The 25,864-nt window shown below is 41.0% G+C and overlaps 1 protein-coding gene across 1 annotated transcript in view; it reads left to right on the top strand.

Annotated features, from left to right (window-relative positions):
* myo3b (myosin IIIB) overlaps positions 1-25,864 on the top strand; it is a 51,179-nt gene that overhangs the window by 18,980 nt on the left and 6,335 nt on the right. Inside the window, exons 20-32 of the mRNA XM_028393523.1 lie at positions 840-993; positions 1,120-1,208; positions 1,558-1,687; positions 7,795-7,874; positions 9,642-9,719; positions 10,671-10,876; positions 12,718-12,829; positions 12,962-13,124; positions 13,564-13,644; positions 14,997-15,093; positions 16,380-16,425; positions 17,333-17,456; positions 25,411-25,511. Coding sequence (XP_028249324.1) covers positions 840-993; positions 1,120-1,208; positions 1,558-1,687; positions 7,795-7,874; positions 9,642-9,719; positions 10,671-10,876; positions 12,718-12,829; positions 12,962-13,124; positions 13,564-13,644; positions 14,997-15,093; positions 16,380-16,425; positions 17,333-17,456; positions 25,411-25,511 — 1,461 coding nt within the window. The remainder of the gene's footprint in view (positions 1-839; positions 994-1,119; positions 1,209-1,557; positions 1,688-7,794; positions 7,875-9,641; positions 9,720-10,670; positions 10,877-12,717; positions 12,830-12,961; positions 13,125-13,563; positions 13,645-14,996; positions 15,094-16,379; positions 16,426-17,332; positions 17,457-25,410; positions 25,512-25,864) is intronic.

The following is a 25,864-nucleotide window of genomic DNA, read 5'->3' as shown; positions in this document are numbered from 1 at the left end:
TGTGAGAAGTCTTTATTTTCCTTGATGGAAATGAAGAGACATTAATCAGGAACCATTTTCCCATAATGTGTTTTACTTTGCATTAACTCTGCAGCAGTCCTTTTAAAAGGGAATTATAAGACAAGTCAGGGCAGAGTTCATTTATATAGCACATTTTTTTAAGAAGCATCCTTGGTCTGCTCATCAGCACACACAGGAAAAACCGAGCTAGAACATTTAGTGAGGCCCAAAGAATAGCCTCTGCTCTTTCATTTATATTTTTAGCATTCACAAGGATCAGAACCGTTATCAGACGCTACATGTACCCTTTTCACAGTAAGCACGCCAGTGATCATTGAAAATAAGGCCTTGAGCTTGTGGAAAAGTTTCTCCCATGATGTAGGGCTCAGTGGAAAAGGGATTTTTATTTGTTGCTGTACACAAAACTGATTATTCTGAGTTAATGACTAAAACATGAGGACGGTTTACATCCATTGGTTCCACTTTATTAGTAAAATATATATTTAAAACAACTTTTTGATCTGAAATTAAATAGATGCAATAATATGATATGACTCTGGGTTATTTGCACATGGAAATAAATTATGAATAAGTAAGTGGCTCTATTTGTTAGTTTGGAGCTGTTCTGTTTTATGCATTCAGTAAAAGACTCTATTATGCTGTAAACTTCAGCCATAGACACACACACAGCCAGCTGCAACTGCTTGGGTTTTGTTGATTAGAAACTCTTTTTCCTGTCCACATACACATGCACAAATCATATTTAGCCCAGATTGCTTAATTGGGTCATTTACAGATACCATTAACTAGATTATTCTGCGTTCATTGGTTCTAATCAGATGGAATACCACAGTGAGGGTGTAGATGCCAGCCTGGTGGAGTACGAGGACAACAGGCCCATTCTGGACATGTTCCTGCAGAAGCCCATGGGTCTTCTGTCCCTTATGGATGAAGAGAGCCGCTTCCCTCAGGCCACTGATCAGACCCTAGTGGGTAAGACTGGAACTGCACCTGTAACATACTCAAACCAGAGTTGTAGAAGAGGCTACATGAATGTAGCAGCAGCTTGTGACCTTTATAAAGCATCTTCCCTGTCTTGTTTTTTGCTCCTGTTTACAGATAAATTTGAGGACAATTTGCGCTGCAAGTATTTTTGGATACCAAAACGTGTGGAGCTTTGTTTTGGAATTCAGCATTACGCAGGAAAGGTATACAACAAATACAACAAAATAATTTACTGCCTGGTTTCTGGTGTAAACCGTATTAAAAAAAACCTTTAAAACACACCACCTGATCACTAGAAAAAGATTTAGTTTATAGTGTTTTACTGTGGATGGGGTATTGATTTTAATGGAATAAACCAATGTTTTTAAGTCCAGTCATTTTATAGAAATTCTAAACAAATGTATAGGGTATTTTAGTATTTAGTATATGGGATTTTAATTAGCTCTGAATCTTCAAGATTTAAGATGACATGATATATGTCAATATCTGGAAAAAAATGTGTTCTTATATATGTTGCTTGAAATGAGAAGAAACATTTTTCTCTCTTGGCAGGTGATGTACAATGTGAATGGATTTCTCGAGAAAAACAGAGACACTCTTCCTGCAGACATCGTTGTGGTGCTGAGAACATCAGAGAACAAACTTCTGCAGCAGCTCTTCTCCAGCCCCCTGACTAAAACAGGTATGAAATGATACAGGCCTCAGTAAAAACACATCATTCTGTAAAAAAAAATCTCTGCCACTAACAGGAACGTTATTCCACTGATAACCACAATTGTAATGGAAACTTTCCTTCGAGACAAACTATTGTTAACGATTCAGTGAATTGTGCTTCTGTTCAGGTAAGTGGGTTTCTTAAAGACGCGACTCCCAGGCATCTCCTGGTCCCCCTTCATTTCAAGCCTCTGAGTGCAGTGCTGGGATAAATCTGCAGTCTCCATTATCTCTTGAGAGGCTCAGCTCTCTGCACGGCGCTCTGTTTTTATTTTCACTAAGCTGTCCCTCTTGGTTTCCTACTGCTGAATGCTATCTGCAGATTGTGGGTGCAGTGGGATATTTTTATGATAAGGTTTCTAAATACCCAGGGGATGAAGAAACAGTATTTAGAGAACACAAAAGCAACTCTCCCCACCTCTTTTCTGTTGGTTAAATTAAGGCAGAGTAATGTGCTTGTCATTAGCCGTGGCTGAGGCCTCCTGGTCACTTGACTTAGCTGAAATGCTAATAGATGTCTTAAATTATCAGATTCCCACTTCCTACTTTATTTCAGCTAAGCCACATTATGTGCTTCGCTTCCTTTTTAGGGACCTGTAAATGCCTGCTTTCACTCCCTGTGGCATTAAAAGGGAGGTTGAATTCACAAAAGCAGAAACTCCTGCAGAAATCTGTGTGATGTGTCTGTAAACTGCAATTGCAGGTTGTGCACAGGGGAGCCTTCAGCTGCACTTCCTTTATGCAATTAACGGCTTCAGGAGGAGAACAGTCTATAAAAACAAATTCAGTAAACACTTAATTTCAGTGCACAAAGGCACTGAATAGAAGCTAAGATGTGTTGTAATGTTTACTGCTGCTGACACAGTGTCAGTTAGGTCTAAGAGCTTCTTTATTTCCTTTTTGTTTTGTTGCACTTTTGTGTGTCCTGACATTCTGACTGCTGGATCAGGTTAATGTGATGGTTTATCAGAGAAATAAACAGTTGCTGTGTTGTGTATTTGGAGGCTTTTTAAACCTAAAAAGGCACACCACCAAAGCTCACAGTGAGTGTGTAGATTGGTTTGCATGTTCATTTAGAGGCAGCGTTGTAGCAATGTCCTCATATTTTTGGAGTTGTCCAGTTTTGTATAACTGCAGATCATCTCATTAGATAAAAGCTATGAAACACTCTGCTCCAGCTTATCATTCTGGAAAAGATGGAGCACATGAAAATGAGATTCAGTATAGCATAAGAAAATCATAAATCTGTTCTTCAGGGGAAAATTTGTGGGGGGATTTAATTTGCATTTTACTTCACATTATAGATTCACTGTTATCTGTGAAATTACCATTATCTGGGAGTATCTGATGAAAATCTGTTTTACACCAGGGTGGTTTCAGACTCTGGGTCGTCTGCTTGCAGTGTCACCACTAGGGGACACTCTCGTAGACCTGCAGCTTTACACTGTCATGGAAGTGAAATAATGAATCTGAGATGTCAAACTACTCACATGCACTGCATGTTTCTTCTGGTCCACATCTTACACTGCACTGGCACAAACAGTTCCTCTGAACCAGACCAGTATTCCTTTACTTTTTGTTTTTCCATGAGTTTGAGACTGTTTTTGTCACAGTCTCATTTGAGAAAGTATCAATGCTGACCATGTTTAGAGAGCAGCAGGGAAGTACGAAGGCCCCAGAAAGTAAAAACCTCCCAGGCGGTGAATAGCGAGGCCACTTGAGCCCTGCAGAATGTGGGTCCTTGAGGTTTGGACATGTGGTGGTGTTTTGTCAGAGGAAATGGGGATGTATTTGCATGGACAAATTCCTCAGAGCCAGGGCCTTACCCAGATCAGGGGGATCACAGTGTTTGAATTGGCTGGGCTCTGTAGTCCTACCAGAGCCTGGGCAGCCTGCGGTCACTGTGTGGCTCTATGTGTATTGTGTGTGTGTGTAGCCTAAAGGCTGCCTGGCCCTGCTGATTGTTGCACAGCACATCTACACACACACACATATGTTGCACATCTAGACTGCCAGGTCTTTGTGCAAACACAATGTTATTGTCGTGATGTGCCTCTTTAGATAGTGGACTGTAAAGTCATATATTTTCTGTATTTTCCTGTAAGGACTGTTTATCTTAAAACACTTTAGTGTGCACTGAGAGGGTAAGGAGTAAGATGTGCACTTATGTAAATTTGCTGCAATTTTAAATTAATAGGAAGCAAGGCAGCATTTGAAAAAGTCAAACATGAGCAGTGGCAAAATGGATGTATGTAAATTCAGATTTACTGTAGTCTGTATCTGTGCAGGGTGTGAGATTTACACTATACAGGAGTACTGTATTTCTTTCATCTTAACAATACTACCTTAAAAAAGGGTTATCAGGTCATGGAAATCCTCCCTGAGTTTGCACAGAATTCATTCACGTATAAATCCTCTTATGATTATAAAAACAAACACAGGGACTTTAATCTGCAGTGGGAAAAAGTACCTGTACTCAAGTATATGAGTTAAACAGAGTACCATGCTTTATTAAAAACCCTAAATATGAGGAATTTTATTTAGTAAGAGTTAATGTAAATTAGTATGTCTGCCCAGTACTGACCCAATAATGTTACAGTGTTTATCTGTCATGTAATACATTTCATCAAAGAAATATTCTCTGGCCAGATTTGTTTAAGATTATTGTGTATATCAACCAATCTACATATTGGTTTTACATCTTCACATGAAGCCTCCGATGCTGCTCTGCTATCCTCTGCATCTCCCTCTGTCTCCCTTCATGTAAGGAGATCCTCCTGTGTAGAAATGACAGGCTTCTCCCTGCCACATGACACATTCGGTTCTTTGTTCTTTCCCAGATGAAGCCTTTTTCATCCCAGTGGGCAGATGCCACGGTCTTTCACCAGACTTCCACTTATTTTTCACTCTACCAAGAGAGACGCTCACCAAGTAATACTTTTGTTAAATTTCTCCCCTAATCGTGGTGTTGGGGAATGCTTTGAGTCAGCAGTGAGATTTTTTTTTCAACGGCCCGCACATCAATGGCAAGAAGCCGGCTCTTCTAAGTCACATGGTGCAAACATCCTTTGATAAATGCAACACTGTGTTGTGTCACTAAAAGCCAATTACACCATGCTTTTTATGATTGATCTGCTTTGACAGTAGTGGATGGCATTTAAATCAACAGCCCCCGGAGCCATCTCCAGGCATAAACGGTGGTGGTTATGGAGGGTGGGGAGGGTGGCGGGGGGTTATGGGTGCTTTAATCTAATTTGCTTGGTTGCTGAGTTGAGTTTCTAGATCACATGTTTTCAAAAAGAGAGCGGGAGAGCGGCGGAGATATCCAACAAGCCTCTGCTCACTCAGCTCAGGAAGGCTGCTCTCTCTTACAACTTTGATTGTCCCCCGTGTCGACAGCTCGATCCACAGCTTCTGAAGTACAAGGCGCACACTGGCACTAATAAAAGCGTGTAGGGAGGTGTCATATTGAATGCGGGATTGCTTTTTAATCCCAAGCACATTGACTATTCTTGTCAATAGAACCCCAATACAACTGCCAGCTTGAGCTTTTTTTCCCTACAGGATTCTTGCTGGGCTTAATTTTCAAAGTGAACGCACAGATGCCAGGCAAGGTTTTTTTTTCTGTCTTTCTGCCCCCCCACTCCCTCCCCACACACCTCTCTCCCTCTCTCCACATTTGTCCTGGAAGCCCATGCCAAGAGCAACATGCGTGAAGCAGAAACGAGCAGTGGGATGCTTCTCCACCTGTTTCCAAAAACTGACCTGATGGGAAATTTTCTCTTCACCTGCTGTACACTTTTAATTATAACATTTTATATTGAAGTCTCCTTCACTCTTTTGTTGTATTTTTATCATTAAAGAGCAAAAAGTAGGTTGAGCTGAATTTGAAAACACGTGGCTTTTTCTTTAACTGAAGTCAAAGAACGGATCTTCCTTTTTCTCGTTCGTCTCTGTGTTTGAATAATTATTATCCACATCATTAGACGAGTTTCCCACTGTATCTAAATTAGAAGGTCTTCTTTTAGGCTGGACATCACAGGTGTTCCCTTGGTTTCATGTCTCGAGAGGCAGAAATCTTTGAGGATACAGACTATTAACCCGTGCTCTAATCATCTAGTCAGAAGGGGATATGAATCCCGCCAGAAGAATGAATTAATACGACCCGCCAAGGAATACATGAAGAAAGCAGCGAGTGTCCATTTGCAAGGCTTAGGTACAACTGTCATAGTTTCTCTCATCGTGGCGCAGCCCCTTCATCTCCTCTTGATGGTGTCATGGAAGTGAGAGGCGTGAAAGCACAGTGACACTCCACGAGCCCGTTCCACTCGCAGCCGCTAATTCATCATGACAAATGTGCTCAGATGATCTGGCCCAGCAGCACTAATGGGGAGAGGAGAGAGCGCACTTCATTTGCACAAGACCCACTCCAATTAATCCATCCAGCTTTACTCTGGGCTAATTGGAGCAGGGCCCTCCCTGCCTGTGTGCTGGTAATATACCCGACACAGTTTAACAGCCCCTGTTCTCAAGGATCATACTGTGTGTGTGTGTGTGTGTGTGTGTGTGTGTGTGTGTGTGTGTGTTGATTATGCCAAAGGGCCGTTGGAGGTTGTAAAATCCATTCCTGGTATCCTAAACACAAGCCTTGCTCATAAACATAATAAACAATTATCTGCTCTTATTTTAATCTTATCACATTTTACACTTTGTTTTAGGTTAGATTGTGGTTACGCTACCAAATGCTTTAAAATCAATATTTCAATATGACATTTAATATGAGTGTTGTGTAGTTTGTTTACCAAATGGAAAAAAAGTATTAATAGCAGAATAAATAAGTAGATAAATAAATAAAAATTAGCAGATAACTGTCAAATACTAAAAGCAGCATCACTACTAGCTTAAAAGACTCTTTTGAAGTGCTTTCACATCATATGTTTTGGGTTGTTTTGACTAAAGCAGATTGTGTGTGTGTGCGTGCGTGCGTGCGTGCGTGTGTGTGTGTGTGTGTGTGTGTGTGTGTGCGTGCGCGCACATGCGTGCACCGATACTCATGCATGCTCATATTTGTGTGCATTCCTGTGTGTGTTTTTGTCCCATGAGACTCCACATTGCTTTGCCTCAGTGCAGAACCTTTGGCACAAATAGGATGTTCTTTGTCTAAAGTTAGAAGTAGTCCATCATAAATTGATATTGATCTCTCCAGTGCTGTTGATTTGAAGCTTCTAATACACATTTGATAGCGCAGAGTCCTCTGAGGAAAAGCCAGGCTCTGATCCAGTGTATGTGTGTGTGTGAGTTTTTGGCTCACTGTCAGACGATGTCCCTAACAACTGATGTGAGTCTTGAAATTGTGTTGCAGAAGCCGACTTCAGTATTTGCATTTTAGAAGTTCGTCTGTGTGGCGGCAGAAAATCTAGAACAATTGTTGGCCTGTCACTTCAGCTTTATCTTAAAAAACTTACAAAGGTTTTCCTCCTTGCCATACACGGCTGATGGGTAATGCTGCCTCCTGTGTCTGCAGACGTATTTTTCTAAAGGTGTGTGTGGCACATCTGTGCAGCTATTGTTTATTCATGGAGTAAACCCTTTGAAATGTGTTAAGATACTTCCCACTCATTATAAAAATCCTGCCACCCATGGATTAGGACTTTGATGTCACCAATCCTGCTTCAAAGGCTTCTTTCACTGCTATTAATCACAGTTTAGCCTCTGAAGATATAGCCAGAGAAAACATTTGGACATCTTGTGCAGAAACTTTGAAATGTTCAGACTGTCTTGCATATGCTATGTTCATATCCTTTCCGCTGTGTGTGTGGGGCTGTTGGACTGCTGTGCACGCAGCTGCACTCCTGAGTCCTTGGGATTCAGCTCAGATTTAGAACTGTCTTTTTTACTTGGCTGCTGTCTGAACACTAACATAGCCGTGCATTTGTTCACATTTCTTGTGTGTGAAAAAAGACCACCACCTCCAAATGTGTTCACTGCAGCTCAGTGTTTGCTAGTTCTATGTTACATGCGGCAGCAGTCTAAGCTTTAAATAAGTCTGCATATTAATGGTTTCGTGTTCAACAGGAAACCTGGCGACGTCCAGGGCTCGGGTCACTGCTGCCTCCAGATCTCTGCCCCCGCAGCTCAATTCAGGACGCACCAAGGTGAGGCTGTAGGACAAATCATCTCATGCAAGCCAATAATGCGTTTTATTTGTTGCTCACAGGCATCGCACCATAAGAGACCCAGTAAAAACCTGCGCTGTGAAGCATAGCCACATTAATTGACTACCCTGTTATGTTTGCTGCCGTGCTTGTGGAGATGCAGCTTTGCCATCTGGCATTCAGTGTCTACAACATAAAAGCAGGATCTCAGACATGTTGTTGTTGTTTTGTTGTTAATGGGCAGTATTCTAAATTTTAAGGTTTATTTTTGTAGACACTCCAAAATCAGCTTATATAATGTGTGAAGATGCTTTGGTAAGAACCTGTGATAGTTTTGTTAGCACTACATTTCTCTCATTGCTGCAATAATGTTAATTAACCATGATTAGACCCAGGTTCTTACAGAGTATGCCACTCATGATGTTAGACTATAACTGGAATAGCAGCTCAGTTGTGAGAAAAGTTGCATAATTTCCTCCTTGCTCAGTATTATACTTCTGTGTAGTGGTCTACAACATATGCATTCACCCCAAAATTTACCTTAAAGACAGACCCTTTAAGGTGCATTTCAGTTTCTTCACTTCTTGTCTTTCCACTTCTTCTCTTCCTTTTATTTCCATGGTATTCGCCAACATGTGCTCTACTCAAAGTCTCCCAAATACCTATTGAAGGTAAGACTTGTGTTAAAAATAGTTTCTGAATCTAAATGTTTGGACCACCAGCTCCAAAGTGCCAGCACTCTTTAGAAAAAAAATATAATTCACTAAAATCAACCAGACATGTAATCTGAAATTCTAACTTTGATTCGTGTGCAGCTTCACTCCTCCAACATCAATCACAGTCTGGCTTTGGAAAATGTAAATAATCTCTTTTGAACTATTTTTTCCCCCCCACACAGCCACAAGTCTGCAATGTTAATGTAAACAAATACTCTGCGATGGGTCTTAGATTATAGAAATATTCAATATGAGTCACAAACACGGGCCAACATTTGGAGAAAAAACAGTGTAGCTCTACTTTGAACTCCCTCTAAGCACCTACTCAGTTATTCTTGAATAGGAGAGGACTTCTTAATGACAACTCAGTGTGACTGATGTAATATGTATGCCGTCATGTTCTCAATCAGAGTTGCAGAAAAGTTGACACTTATAAAAAGTTAGCAGATTAAAGCGGTGTGATGGTTGAGCCCCAGATAACGATTTGTATTTCTGTATGATCTGCTTTCAGAACAGGAAAGTGTCAGGGAGCGTTTGACGTACCTTTCTTTCTCTGTACGCGCATGAAATAAAGTATTAAGATATGCACTTTACTACGAAGAGTTACCATAAAATATCTATTGCATCATTAATTTTGATGAAGCCATGAACTACGAAGGCCATTACAAAGCTTATATTGTGTCCTCGTTAATCCGTCGTCATTGGGATGACTGTCTGCTTAGTGATGGCTAGTCTCATTACTCAGAATGCTCTGCAATTTTCCCATGCCCCACAGCAGTGCAGAGTTATTCTCTAGATTGTTAGCTTTAAGTGTTTATGAGGCTATGTTATACAGACGGCACAGTTAGTACAGCTGTGGATTCCCAACTGGCCCATTTAGAAGAAGGAAACCTGCTGTAATGTTACCTTTATTTCTGCAGATCCCACCACGGACAGCATGTTGCAAATAAACAGCACCTCATTTGAATCTGCTGCATTCCTTCTGCAGCGATGCTCCTGGACCACAGTCCAGCCTGTTTATTAATGAAGTGTGTTTAATGTTTGTGTTTAGGTGGACACCATGGAAATGATGCGCCACCCAGAAGAAACCACCAACATGAGGAGACAGACAGTGGCTTCTTATTTCCGTGTAGGTGATCATTTAATTCAGCTGCCCATTACTTAAGATTATCTAAGCAAACAGAAATAACTTGTTTTTCTACATAACATGGATAATCCCTGCTGATATAATTCAATTAATGTACCCATGCAATGAATTGTGCTCTAAGCACAGGCGCTATGTAAGAAAGAAAAACACACAATAAGGTTTGAGATTATAAAGTCCATCTTTTAAAACATCTTTAGGGTTATAAAGTTCATGAGATCAACAAAATTGAAACATTAAATATGGACAGTTTAAAGCTAAATCGATGGTGGAACATAGCCACTGGAGACAGAATACTTCTATATCATGTTAGTAATGTATTTAGTTTTTATTTTAAGATCTACATTTTTACATTAATACCACGCACTCACTGCTTTCTCTTCTGCACATCACTCAAGCTTACTGATGATTTAATTGTGATGTATTCTTCTTTGTTATGTTTTATGAATAAACTTCACTTTAATTTAATTAATAATCTTTTACAATACAACTAGTGAGGGCTCTTTACCAGTTATTTTGTGAGCAAATTATTTATCAGTGAGTGCCTTCCTTAGGTTTGTGGACCTAAGTATAAGTATTGTCTAATACAATGATGCCCAGAGACATCGTGTTGCATCCACTCGTACCAGAGGTAAAACAGGAATATTGACTACTGTTGAAATGTATACAGGGAAAAATCTCTGATATTTCCATGATTCATTTTTTGTTATATGAGAATTAAAACCTCTGCGCAGTCCTGTTGGGACTTATTAATACTGCCAGTTACTATTCGGCTTGAACTGTTATGAGAGTCTGGAAACAAGTTGGTTTCTCTTTGAAGTGCAAATCATCATATTTGAACTTACACCATTGGACTTTGATAATTCATATGTTAACTGGTCTATGGTGTTCTCGCCTCACCCACTGTTTACTGTTGTCTCATTGTGTTTTCTGCAGTATTCACTGATGGACTTGCTTTCCAAGATGGTGGTGGGCCAGCCGCACTTTGTGCGCTGCATCAAACCCAACGACGACAGACAGGCACTGCGCTTCTGCAAGGAGAGGGTGTTGGTGCAGCTGCGCTACACGGGGATCCTGGAGACGGTGAACATCCGCCGGCAAGGCTACTCTCACCGCATCCTGTTTGAAGAGTTTGTCAACAGGTAAGAACGGTGTTGAGCCAAATAGCACTTCCACTGCGCAGCACATGCTGAGAGCTGACACAACCCCAGAGATAGTGTTGAACAAGTGAGCCACACTCTGCATCACACAAAACACGGGTTCTTTAATTAGATAGGGGTACAAGTCGAGCAGAGCAAGAGGCTGACTAATTGGCAGTCATTAGTGATAGTGCAAGAACAAATCCTACAGCTCTTTTAACTGGGTGGATACTCCAGTCTGGAAAATATGGATAAAACTCAAACAGGGAGGAACTATGATTATAAGGGGTGATGCATTTTAATAGATTTCCTTTCACTATTCATAAGGAGTTTGTTCTTACACTCAGTGACCTGGAAAATGTAGTCTCCTTGCCCCATTGGTGTTATTTAGGAACACAATTAAAACAGGTTTCATCATTAAGGGGGGCAGCTTTTTCCAAGGGTGCTGTTTTTGTTTTTAAAAATATGGGACAGGACAAATTTAAAAGTATATACCTAAACATCCTCATTTTAAGGAAAATATACACACACGCATTTAGACAAGTCTATGGGAAAATGCCAAAAAACCTATGTTTGATCAGTGCTGCTTTGAAAAATATTTCAGCCACCTCTAATGTGAAGACTTTAAGATGATATAAATTTTAATTAACTTGGGCTTGTGGCAAGTAAGAGACTTTGATATGGCTGGTTAGTCTCACTGCTTAAAGGAAAGCTTTAAAAAGGGTTGCTTAATTTTAGTGAAACTAAATTTCTACTGACCAGATGGTGCTTCCTCACATGTCCCACTTTAGCACCTAGTGTTTTGAGAAGATCATACATAACCTGACATGGTGATTTCCTGTTGTCACTGCCACAGCTGTGTATGAAGAGCGACTGTGTGAACTGGAACCGTGTGTGTTGCCACATTTTAACCTTAATATTGAATCCATATCATCCTACCTGAGCCTGGCAGAATTCGTACAGACAGGCCTGAATGGCTAAACTGCACCTTTAGTGAAAACTGATTTAAATTTGTGCTCTCATATCAAAGGCTCGTCTGATGTTGCAGTGCTTTGTATTTACCATCAAAGAAATAACAGGTATCAACAGGAATTAGAATGAAAGGCTGTAGACTAAGGCGGGGAGGGGAGTTCAAAGAAGTTTTTCTTCTTGTTGTTGTTCTTCTTTTTGACCAACGCCAGAACACGAGAGATGAACCAGTAGTTCTGGAGCCTTGATGTCCCTGTGCAAAGAGTTAGAGCCACTCTGTCCTATGCTGGTATTTTGTAAACTATAACAAGAGGGATCAGGGAAGAGATCCAGACTGTGTGAGCACTAAACAGCAGACTGATATGTCTGAGCTGATGGGCATCTTCTCGTGGCCACTGAAATAAGAGACGATGATCCGTTCAAAAGAGCTCCAACAATGGGCCTTTGTTGAAGATGTCTCAGTCAGACTCAACTGTGTGCAATAGTGTGTTAATATTTATTGTCTGCTCTTCTCAACAGAATTTGGTTAAGTGATAAGTAGGAGCCTGTCAGTGAAAATGACCACACCCATAATTATGCAAATCTTTAAGCCTTGTATAAAGTACAGTAGTCACAAAAGAGAAAATTGACACTAGAGACCAACAGTTTTTTGCCAGGCTGTCAACATGTTTTTTTCTCTTGTCTCAATTTCACAGTTTTGCTGTTGTAAATACGTGACTGTTTCCTTTGCAACTCAGAATGTTGTGATTTTTTTTTAAATTTTTAACAAATTTCTTGGTGCATATTTAAAATATATACAAAATTTATAATACAAAATATTAGCCCTGTTCCTAATGTGTGGTTACTACATCAGATCTCTTTTGTATCTCTCACAGATATTACTACCTTGCATTTCGGGCTCACCAAATGCCTGAGACCAGCAAAGAAAATGCAGTTGCTATACTGGAGCGGGCCAAACTAGAAGACTGGGTGCTGGGAAAGACAAAGGTAGCGTGATTAGGACACTGAAATATTGAATAACGAAGAAATTTGAGACCAATGCAGTAGGGCAACATGAGCATAAACATGAACCAAAACCCTTGTGATGGATGTTCTAAGAAGGACTAAATGTCCCGTCAGGTTTTTTTGAAGTATTACCATGTGGAGCAGCTGAACCTGCTGCTGCGAGAGGTGATAGCTCGCGTGGTGGTGATGCAAGCTTACACGAAAGGCTGGCTGGGAGCCCGACGTTACCGCAAAGAGAAAGAGAAGAGAATCCACGGGGCCGTCATCATCCAGTCAGGTATGCTGGTGTTAATTTATCTGTAAACAAGAAGGGCATTATTCAAACTTAAGTCACAAATATGCAAATGAGGGGAAAAGTTTTGCTGTGTTCTTTTATCACAGAATGATGAAACAGGTGCAAATTAGATGTGAAAATGACTGCTGGTTTCTTAATGACCTTGGGTGTATTATGTGTCTGTGAGTCTTTATGAAAGAGATAGTTTGATAACCACAGCTTGACCTAGGAGGGTTAAGAGCAATGCTTCAGAGCAGACAATAAGACCTCAGAGAGTTCAAAGGGATCCATCCCTCTGCCACCTGGTTTAGCAGTGTTTTGAAGTGGGATCTTGTGTAGTATATGTAGTCTATTTTGTTTCACAGAGGTAGGTCAGCAATCTCTCTCTCTCTCCAGCTCTCTCTCTCTCTGTGGCGCTCACACGGTTTTCTTTTTTCTCTAGCCTGGAGGGGCTATGTTGCTCGGCAGCACCTCAAGCAAATCAAAAAGGAGCGGGAAGAGGCCGCTATCCGCATACAGTCAGGTAAAAAAAAGAAATACATTTTATTCTGAAGTTCGGTCATATATTCAAGTGCATTCTCATGTCCGGTGGAAATATGTGCCACTTTTTCTTCATACTTTTTCAAGAGGAGGAGAGATAAAGGCCCTGAAACTTTACATCTTTGTGAAACACACCTTTTTGATCTCCACGAGTGGCCCACGAAATAGTAATAATTAATTAATAATGCATACAAAAAAGCTTTTGAAAGTTTGGGCAGCATTTGGTCCCCATGTTTCAGAAGAACAGTGCATACTGAGATCCTTTTTTTCCTTTCATCTCTTTCCCAGTAACGGCAAGAGAGGGGCTTATCCCTTCTGTTTCCTCACGACTTCCTCTCTCAAATTCCTGGCCTATTACACAGCTCTCACATACCAGAAACAAGATGCCTTTTTATACTGTCAACCTTTTCATCTGAAATGTAAATTAATTCTTACTCAGTGTGCCTTGACGAAGATCAAAGTGGGCACATTAACCTTCCCAGCCCCCCTCCCTCCTTGGAGCCTCTCACTGGAGGACAGGGGAGGGTGCCAAAAGGGGCAGGAGAGAGGAGGGCAGGGGGAGGAGATTTGGCATTGTTTCCCCTGGCTCTCCTAAGGGCTGCCCTCATCTGGCACATGGAGCATCTCAGTCGCCTGCACACCTTGTGTAAATGTCCTCCATTAAACCCTTGTAAATAAAGCTGCAGAATGGGTAAACATGGTTTTGGTGTGAGGAAAGCCTTTCTGTCGCCGCTGCTTTTCTTTTTTAGACGAGTGTGTTTGTGTGTGGCCGCTGGGGTTCACTGGAGGGGGGGTGAAAGGGAGCCTGAACCTGACATAAGTGGGGCCTCAGCCCCCGGCGGAGCACTCCAGCACATTCACATTGTGTGTTCTCTGCAGCTTATAGCCTTTGAGGTGGGCTGCATTTGCATTCTGAAAATAAACAGATGCCTTTCAAATGTATGAGCCTGGTGGCTTCTCAGATCTCAGCAGGGCCTGGGGGACATGCTCACCATCGATCAGATTAGACCATGCAAAATAGAACCATTGCTCAACAATGTACTTGAGCTTTCTTTTCCTGTGCATATAATTTTACCAGAAAAACACAAAGCCCATTGACAAAGTAAGTCAGCAGGCTCCGTTTACCATCCATCAGAGCCCAGTATGTCTCAATAATCAGGCCATGTCTTCCCTCTTCAGCACCACCAGCAACCACATTTCACTTCATTCATACTAATGTAGTGTTTTTAATACAAAATCGGCAGGCAATATTTAATAAGTAATAATTTGTTTACTGCATGAATGACTATAGGAAGAAAATGGTGAGAATATGTCTGACACTTATATCCTGTGCAGCTTACAGGGGCCATCGGGTGCGTAGGGACCAAGGACCTCAGAGGGACAGATATCACCCTGAGGCTGGAGGAAAGACCACCAAGGAGGAGCATATGGGGTAAAGCCTTGGCATCCTTTGTCCTTCAGGGTCTCCTTGATGACATATTTTCTTTTCTCCGATTTTTTTTTTCTTTCAACCATCACATTTAGCTGAAAATAACCAGTAGATACAGCTTAGATTTCACACATACATACCTGTCAGTCATCTTCCGCCCTCCTGTGCAGGCTGCTTTTACCCTGTAATGTACTGTTTTTTGACCCAAAGGAGAAAGCTCCTCCCAGTGCACCACCTCCTTCAGTTTTATAAACGTAATAAATAACTTTCCACCAAGATAGCACACTTGTCTAACCACAAATGGGGCTGGGCGCTGCGCTGGTCTCCAGATGTACGAGCAGAGGACTTTGTGTTTATTCAGCATATGGGCAGGCCAGTCATTAAGAAAGTATGTGGTAAGAGAGAGAGAGAGCAGCCACTGACTGAACAGCAGCACGAGGTGTCGATGGCGGCTTTTAGCTCTATGCTGAGCCTTGCTCTGCAGCACAGCTTTGAAGAATTAAAACAAATTCCTTACTAAAACATTTCTGAGCACTCTTGAATTATTTTGAATGAAGATTTTTGCTCCTAAAAATTACACATGGACCGCCTAAGCCAGTTTACCCGAGCAATCTCATTCAAACCTTTGGTGACTTTTGGTCAATGTTGTGTCTTTTTCTCTAGACACTGACTCAAAAAAAAGAGATTTACACATCTGAAAATGTTATGCTCGTTGTATACTCGAACTGAGCGGAGCCTCATCTGGGATTTTTCTCTCCATGTTTACAATCATATTCCTTAGTGAGAAAAAAAAAACTTCAAACCTCCACTTAACAATTCTGTTTAATCAGTGCTGGAATCTCTCCATATATATTTATTTTGACATGATCTGGCCCATTTTCCTCCTGCAAGATCCATGTTCTCACCTACATGCTGTTCTTTTCCCTTTTGATATCCCTTCTTTCTGCCACACATGAATTCTGCCTTTGCATCCAAACAGCAGCAGAGCCTGCAGTTGCATCACCAGCTCCAAACTGGATGAGATTTTTGTTGTAGACCTGAAGCATGACTGTGACTGGCATGCAGCATTGTGTGCATGAGCTGATGTTGTCTCTTTGTTTTTTTAAATAATGTAACACAAGTGATTAGGCACAGAAACATGTCGCCGTCGTGTGTGCAGCAAATTGCATAACAAGAATTGTTTTGTTTTGTTTGTTTAAATCACGAAACAAGCATCGATCTGGACTGCTATGCATTTAAGCATTTAATGTTGTTTTCATTACAGTTAAACATACTTCTTACATTCACAGGTGCAAGAGCAAAGAGCCACATACAGAGAAAATGCATAAAGGAAATGTAAGTATCAGAATATCAGTGAACATTTCCTCATGCCCTGCTTTAGCCGTGTATGTAAAACGCTGCTCCTCTACAAAGCAGCTTTAACCCAGATTATTCTTTGGGAATTTTTTTGAGTCCTTGAGACAAAAGAGCTCTCTTGCTCCAACCTTCATCTCAGCGGAGAAGACAGGGTGGTACAGGAACGAGAGAATCAAAAGGCTGGAAATTCACGGCTGAGAATAAATGCTCGCTCTTCCCCGAGGTGATTTGTCTTTGCGCTCCTCTTTCTACAGATGTTAGACCCCTTTTTTAGTAAAGACCTGAGGTTCTTTGGTAGCACTTTGATATCCTGCTCGGATTCAATATGTGAAATAGAAGAGCCACTCCGTGACTTGGAGCACATCACAGTCTTTGAAGTCTGATCCAATTTTTGCTGCTCACCATTTGATGTTGAAAGGATGAAATGAGGAAAATGTACAGTTTTTGCCAGTAACTCTGCTGAGCATATGTAAGATTAAAAAAGCAAAATCCTTTGGAGGATGTACTTAGAAATGTTAAGCAGATTAATACTTTCCTATAGCTCTTTTATTCAAAGATAAAATTAAATATGAGAGGAAGTCTGTATGTGCTGTTTTTCCCCTCACAATTAAGTCAGTGTGGTGCTGTTTGCTAGGAGGTAGGGCTAGTAAAGGGGGATATGCAATTGCATTAGCATTTGATTAACATTGCAAAGCACATTAATGGGTTTGAGTTATGAGTGCCAAATTGTAAATTGTAAATAAATGAATACAACATCTACATGCTTAAATTGAAAAGGAAAAAAAACACACACACACATCACAGAGCTTGCTTTAACTTGTATCTGTTCATCCTGTGCTTTCATTGACATTGCTCTTCTGCGTGTGTTTACGCCTCCTCTTTCAAGGTTGCCCCTGACAGCCAAGAAAGACAAGTGAAAGACATCAAGAGAGACAAAGGCAGAGCAGAAGACAGTGTAACGAAGCCTTGCAGGGAGACAGCTAGACTGCGAGACATGCAGTGTAAACAAGGTAAGCCTGAGCACAGAGCTGGCGGGTGCAGGTAATTACACAAAGAGACAGCAGAAATCCCGCTTTAATGGATAAAGTGCCATTTTTAATACGGGACCCCTTTCAACCTTTCATCTCAACCAATCCTCTGCTGCCATTCTTTGTTGACAGCAAAAGAGAGAGGCATTATGGGTGATCATTTCTGTGGTATTATAATAACCCAGGTCAGCTCATCATAAACGTCTCATGGTAAGTGGGGGGGCTTTCGAAGTGGCACGAGCACTTCAAAGCTTCCATTCTCCCGCATGGCGGGCCCTTCGCTAAGGATCTCATCAGTGACTCTAATAGACCTGCACAGTAACAGTGACAAGAAAATACACAAACCCTGATTTGTTGAACATATGTTTGGTTTGCTTTTAGCCCTGGGCGATGAATTACATTAATTCCTGCTGCCTGGAAGGCTGAGTGGGTGGCTGTGCAGGGGGCCTCTGATTACGGCCGTCACCCAGCCCACCACGAGGGGGTAGCCTCGGTAATGGGGCTCGGCCCTTCATTAATGTTATTAGAGGGGTATGAGGTAAGAGACGGAGGTGGAATAGCGTTTAGCAGTGTGGCTGAGAGATTATGGGGATTAGACATGATAATGTAACACAGACAGGGCTCTCCAGCGGGCCTGGGATTAGTGTCAGCACGCCACAGCAGGTCTGGGTTAGATAGCGGCTAATTCGGTAATGCTGCATACAGGTGACCCCCGCTACCAGGCATCAGGGCTGCTGAAAGGAGGCAGTGTTTGATGAATTTATAATGTCAGAGTGATCATGGAGAGAAAGAGCAGGGAATGCCAGTGAGAGGGTTCAAATGTTTGTTTTATCCTGAATCACTTGAACTTCCAGTCAACAGCACAAAGTTTTGAAATAGTTGAATTCTTATTATTTCGTCGTTTTTGTATTTTTAAGAATTAACTTAAAGATAAGGACTGTAAACATCACATCAACCATTTTTACTACAGTTCTTCTTATTGTCTTCTTATTTTGCAGCTATACTGACTATAGATAACATTATCTATAGTTATGAGCCTTATGATTAATTGATTTGAATCTTGGGGAGGTAGAAATATCCAAATCAAAAAGCAACAACAAGTGACTACAAACAGAATAAATAAATATCAGTAGAAACACATAGAATCACTTACCTGGTTTCCATGTGAAGTAAATTAAGATTAAGAATAGCTTTATTAGTCCCACAATGGGGAAATTGTGTAAAATCCTGTGACAGTTTCAAATTAGATGTATGTGGATAAACTACGTTAGTTTCATGGCAGTATACCGTACTATGCCTGCACAAAAAGGAGGAGAGGTAGAGGTTACAAATTGGAAACACATTAGCTTGGCAGGCAGTATTTCACTGTTGTTGACTGTCTGATGTTACTGTAAAGTTTTTGTCTCCTCAGTGAATATTTCATGCGTAATGGGTATCTGAAAACACGCTGTCAGCAGAAACAGCTGTCATGCCTGGTCAACCTTCTTCTAATATGTGCGATTAATGTTTGATACGTCAAAATATTTTATTTTACACATCAGTTACTTTTTGTCAAAAAAGACACCTCAAGCATGCATAAAACTTTTTTGTAAATTAGAGGATTTTTTCTCAAATTTCGGCGTTTCCTTGTCTGTTTTCTGATACTTCCATGTGCACATAGAAATGGGATGATGGTCAGATTGCTGCTCTGAAATAAAGAAAAATGAGGTGACTTTCACTGTGATCCTGTGACCTTTTAGATTTAACTAATAGCGACCTTCCTCGTGTCATTTTGATTGCAGCACACTGCTTTTTGTAACCTGGTAAACTGAACAGTCTCTACACTGGCTACGTCAGCCTTGAGCACCTAAAAACATTTGACAGTTCTGTTATATTTAAATTTCCTGACAAAAAACTCCTTTAGATATTTTGCATACAGATTTTAAGGTCTTTAGCATCGCCTCTTTTCCTGCTTCGTTCATGTTCTGAGATCTGCTTGTGGCTCAGGCGTCTTTCAGGAAACCCTATTTGAATATGTTGAGGGAGGCCACGGTGGCTCAGGCACCCAGGGCACACTTTGATCCCTGCAGATCTGAGGGTCTTTTTTTTTCGTCCTGAAGGTTGAGCGAGTTATGGAAGCCTTGCCCTGCCAGATGTTTGGAGACCAGGCTCCTTCCTGTGTCTCATCCTGCTGTCGCCTCTGGTGATCGCGTCAGTTCTCTCAGGCTGGAGTTCGACCTGGAGTGTTTCAGGACACCAGTAGAGAAAAAACAGAAAATTAGCCATGGAAATCAAATTACTCCACCCCTCCAGACACACAGTCGCACACACACTCGCACACACACCATGTGCCCTGCTCCCATTAATGCCCAAACACCAGGGCGTGACCTGGAACCTTTCAATGTGTTTGACGGACGCTGAAGCTTTTCTAGGCGATCCAGTGAGCTACTGTGCCCATTTTATGTAAAATACATGAGACACAGCGGGCTGATTTGGATGCATCTGTTTAGCTGTAGCTGTATTTGGTGGTGAGAAGAGAGCATTAAAGCACTTTTCTGCACCAACAACCTTTGATTCCCCCATGTTTTGGCAGTAAAAGAAGTTACACATACACAGTGTAGTCATGTAAGCTGCACATTCAAGTGGCTGTCACCTCTCGTCACCTGTCTCCCGCGCCTGAATATTAATACAACATGTTTAGAAATGAGTCACCGAGACGCATGCAGAAAGAAAGCCTTTGCTAGCAAGCAGCAGATATGATCAGAGTGCTGCTTATGCTCCTCAGCGTGGTAAACAGGATGGTGCAGAGGATCAGTCAGAGCTGACTTTATGGTTTATGAAAGCTGAGCTACTTATGTTAACAGGCTTTTTGAAGATTATAGTTGTGGTAAACATACATGTCAAGAGAGAGACAGCGATAAAGTGGAGTCACAACACAGGGCCCAATTACCTCTGTGCCTTTAGAAGATAGTTAACCTGGCCGCTTGAAAGGATGAAACGACAAGAAGAAAGAAGAAAACAGTTGAAGTTATGTTGCCTTAATGGTTATAGTTGTGTCCCCTCGGTGCATAACACACTGCAGTCAATAAGAATTGATTTTGTTTGTTGCCCTCAGCTCTCTCTGGAGTTTATAGCTGCAGCTGGGAGAGCTGACTGGAAATGTGGGTGCAGTTTTTTTTTTTTTTACCCACTCTGAGGTCATCCCACATTCACAAGTACATCTCACTTCCCTCTCCCTCCTTCGGCTCTTAAACATTTTCCCACATGTCCTCCCACAAGGTTTGCAGCCACCAGGTGCTGCTCCACAACCCTCCACCAAGCAGCAGCAGCAGCATCACCATATCAACATGCATCTGCCAGACAAATGATCCACCCTCTCCATGTACTCTAGACAAATACTCTCCCTCCCTCTCGCTGTCTCTCAGCCTTTTTGATTTATCTGTCTGTCTCTGCGTATCACCATGTCTCAACCGGATGCCTTCAGTTTTAGGCAAATTACAGGCTTGACGTAGCGGCAGCAGAGATTTGGAAGGGATAGGAAAGACTCAACTTAACGGAAGGAGTTGCCTCTGTCTGACGCTACCTACGTAATCCTCTTAATGTCAGTGGGAGTAGTTAACAGGATGTACTTCCAAACTACTCATCATCACAATTCCAACAGAATAATCTCCTCAGACATAAAATCAAGGTGGAAAATGGTACTGAGAGTTCTCTGTAATTTTGCACATGTATATTGAGTCACTTGATGTACTTTAACAAAGTTATAACACAAACCCTTATTACTTTGTTATTATTGATGACATAGATTTAATATACTTAATTATATTGATCAGTAGAGAGTATTTTTTATTATTTGTCTTGTCATTCGTGTCTTCTCACCGTTTCCTCATCCTGCAAGGTCACGGTTATTAATTACACACATGTTAGTTTGTTCTGACAAATGATGGATTTCTACAAAGTTCAGAGATTTCTGTGCCGTGCAAACATTTCTCCAGGAGTCAAAGTTCCAAAATTGCTGTCAGGGGAAATGATTGATTTCAGTGTGAAAAATTGCTTGTAAGTAACAACATCCTTTGCTTGCATTAGTGAAAACAGATGCAGGAAGTGCCCTTTTTCTGCATTATCTGCAGGACTTGATTAGTTTGGCTTCTAATTTAAAGCACATGAGATATTATGAAAGAATGATGTCCGACATGAAGGAAGGCTCCCTGGAAAGTTGTAGAAATCCTCTCCAGCTTAAGATATGTCTTTAAAGTCTTTGTTTGCCACTGTGGAGTAATGTCGGTGTTTGTGCGTGTTTGTCTGCATGTGTGTAGGTTTATGTGTGCGTGCATGCTTGTGAAGAGGCGGTTGTGAGGTAAAGAGAGGGGTCTGGGTTGCACATGCCTCATTTAGACATCAAAGGGCCCAGCTGATGATTTTTCCTTATAATCCATGCCTTTTGGTGCCTCTGCTCCCTCCATCTGAATAAACAAAGCCCAAGTGGTTCTCTGTGGTCTGGGAGAAGTCAGGTGATTGTGACACGTGACATGAAGTAAATCAATACATCTCTAATTTATTCCACTAAAAATCCCTTTTAGCAGCTCTTTCATGTTGTTTCTGAGCGCCATTCTGATTTTCAAGGGATTTCAAAGTGGTATTTAGAGACGACTCATCTGTTACTCTTTGAAAATGAAAGTAGTACCTATCTCAAAAAAAAGGAAAAAAAATTCCAGCCCTTTTTATCTCAAGAAGCAAACATGTACAATATGTAAGTCTCTCAGCAAGAAGAGCAAACTCTGCTTGGATTTCTTTTTATAGGGAGAAATCAATATTGTATGAAACGCGCTGCTTCTGTATTCCCAGTTGACCGTTATTCCTCCCCACCCTAAACAGCAGACGTTACCCACGATCATTTAGCAAACCCCCGGTGTGAGCCACTGCCTGACCCCTTCCCAGCTCTGCCTGCCCATGTCCAAGCCCTGCTCCCATGCCAGAAGCCAGTTTGGCAGCCTCGCTGACTGTAATATATCTGCAGGAGCAGCATTCCTCTGGGGCTAGCCTGGATCAAATGACAGTGATTTCCCAAATACAGCCACAGAGATGGAAGGCCTGACCCATCCTCTGATCTGCTACACACTCTAATCGCTGCAGGTCAGAAGGGATAAATTGTGAGGCTGAACCTCCTGCCAGAGATGCAGTGGTTGGTCCAGCAACTGGGCAACTTTAGCATCTTATTGTGTTTTCACATGTAATAACAGAAACAAATGTGCAGAGTATTTAAACAAAATAGTTTTATTAAGCCAAAGCTATAGAGTTCTGAAACTTCACAGTGATTGTTCTGTCACCATTGTATTTTTTATGAAATGCGATTACATGGTTGTGCAACAGAAGAGGTGGGACTTCCTCAATAGCAATGATAATGAATAACACATATGATGTCACACTGTCATAAAACTACAGATAAAATAAACTAATCAGCACTCTGCTACCTGTTTAATGAGAATTGTAAGAGAAATTTTAATTCCATCTCTGCAAAAAAACCTGCCATGAAAAAAGCCCATAGTATTTACATAATAACAGCTGCTTTCATTGCTGAAAATGAGCTCTACAGAGTAATGATTCTTCTTTCACAAAGACATTTTATACTTGGGAGAGAACATGTTGATCAGGCAGCAGCAGAGATTTACTTCTGCTGTTTGGCCAACTCACAGAATTAATACTATTTAGCAGCAGCTGAGTAAACTCACTGGCAGCGGTTGTCATTACAGCTGGGTGGTAGGTTTAGCTTTCACTTGCTGTAGAGACTTTAGTCAAGATTGTGGATATGAACATTTTAATCCCAACTACAACATCAGTATGAAACTGCAGATTGTTACTTAGACTTTATATGCCACGATTACACTGAATATCAATATTTATATATATATATATATATATATATATATATATATATATATATATATATATATATATATATTGCATTTTACAAAGGTGTACGTTTGTGAAAACACCAGGAGACTGTGCAAACTATGGTACAATATACATTCATTCATTTGAAAAGTTTTCTCAAGGACATTTGGTTTCATTATTTTTGATTGAGTGCTTTGATGCTATTTCAGGGGAATACAATGTTTGCTTATGAAAATCATTAACAGAACAATGTCCTACATACAGACATTGTTCAACTAAGATGTGCGGTACAGACATTATATCAGGAACCGATTATAAAAACTAAACAACAACATATGTAACATATGTATTAAGATTCAAACCTCTGAGTGTCTAAGTGCTACTTTGTTCAGAGGAATACTCACAGCTGTTTTTAGCCCATTTCTCTCTGTGCATTTCTCCAGATATCCTCCAATACTCAGGGTTACATGGATTCACATGGTGGACAGTTAGCACCTCTGAGGCACGGACAGATAAGATTCACGGTGTAAGTTAGCTAATATCTCTGAACTGACAGGAACTTTCTGGGCATTTACTGAGTGTGACTTTAGTAAACCTGTGCTGGTTTGAATAACATGGAGAAAGCCATGGAGAGATTGAAGGGGCGGAGGGGGGACCCTGCTCTTTGATGTATAGGATTGAGATGTGATGAGGTCTGTTCAAAGTGAGTACAAAGTAGTGTTAAGATGGAAAGAGCAAATGCAGCTTTAGTCAAGGTAGAGAAGCAGAGGTAGCAAGAGATGATGAAGAAGTGTCCTGTCTCACCCGCAACGCAGGCGAAGAAGATGAAACGTTATCAGGCATTAAATATAGATGCTTCCTTGTAAAGGTGTCTCAGCTTTAAAACACACTTTTGTATCCAATGAATTTTGAAACCCGCAGTGAGCCGTAGTTAAAGGAGCCCTCGTGATTGTCTTAAGTTAAAATTACCACATTATCACATAGCTCATTATATTTATCTCAATAAGATTCCACCATCTGTGGTGCAATGAATAATTCATTCATCTATACACACTGTTTTGAACAATCAGTGAAAACAACTTTACGCTGCCAAAGATTCAGTAAAAGAAAACTCACTCTGTGGCGCTGTTTGGAAGGTGAAAGTCTGCTTCCTCTATTTGGTTAGATTGTCAAGGGTCAAATAAAAATGGGTTAAGGGTTTTTATCCCTTTTCTGGCTCACCTCGACCTGTTATTTCTCTCTATTCAGCTCTAAATAATGTTTATCCATATGAGCAGTGCTAACACAGTGACAGAGTTAGTATGGATTCAAATCAGACGCAGCAGAAGTTGGACTTTCAGTAATAAGTTTTGCTAAATCTTGAGCAGGAAGCAAACAAGAAAATAAGAAAACACAATTCTCTACAAGGCTCATTAATAAATCAAAATACAAAATACACACCCCTATCTTTGAGATACGTGTTTAAAAAGTTTTTTTTCTCCTCAGATTAAATAATAAAAATGGTTATTTAATTAACATATCAGGGCTTTAGACCCAAATGTCTATGTGTTATAATAACACAGTATTGACAGTGTCCAGTGAGCCTGGCTGAAACACAATACCATGTTTTCAGTGGCGTTGGTCTGCAGTGTTAACATATGAGCTGGTGTTTGGTAAATGACGTTTCTCTATTATTCTGTGCATTAGCCACATTAGTTGTTCTGCTGTCAGCGGGCCCATTTCAGAACTACTCCTCTATCTTTATGTGGGTGTAGTTCACTGGTAGTAAACTTCACCCCCGCCTGCTTCCATGTGCAGCCTGCTGTGCACCTGTGAGGAGAGATATTATTATATGTGTGGTTTGGTGTAATATTAAGCTGAGATTGAGTCATCTCATCAGTGTAATTACATAATCTCAGTTAAGTAAATTTAAAATGTTTCTGTCACACAGAGGTGCAGATTTAAAAAGTGCAGGGCTGGATCTGTGTGCTGCTGATGCTGCTGCTGCTGCCGTCGTCATCGTCACTATCGTGTTGTTGTTGTTTTGCCTGGTTGGATCACTGCCCTCATTTTTCCTCTGTTGCAGGTCCAGTGATGAAGCTGCAACAGAGAACTCCTCGCCGGCGGGGCCAGCAGCCCAAGCTTCTCAACAGCCCTGAAGACAGCCTGTACTACAACCAGCTAAATGTGAGTTCAAAGTGCCGATAAAGGCCTTTGTCTGACTTTGGTTCCACATGATAATACAATTAAACCTACCTGTGCCAGACCCTGGAGCCCCACCCCCACGCTTCTCTGCCTCTTGTCTTGAACATGTGCTTATGCTCTTTATCTGTTGCTTTCATGTCAGGATGTCTGCCTTCACGGTGAATAATTGATGTGGTTTATCAAAGCTGAGCAAGATGCATGCTTCATCAGACTCACTTGAGCCCTTTGATCAGAAAAAAATTATGCTGTGACTTCTGATATTATCAGCATCTGCTCGCATTCAACACAAAATCACTTTGAATTAAAAATTAATGACTCTCTGCTCATCTTTTGAC

The sequence above is a fragment of the Parambassis ranga genome, chromosome 21, assembly GCF_900634625.1.
Source record: "Parambassis ranga chromosome 21, fParRan2.1, whole genome shotgun sequence".
In the NCBI taxonomy this organism is placed as follows: Eukaryota; Metazoa; Chordata; class Actinopteri; family Ambassidae; genus Parambassis; species Parambassis ranga.
Note: the sequence above shows the minus strand (reverse complement) of the source record. Positions and strands in the feature narration are given on the sequence as shown.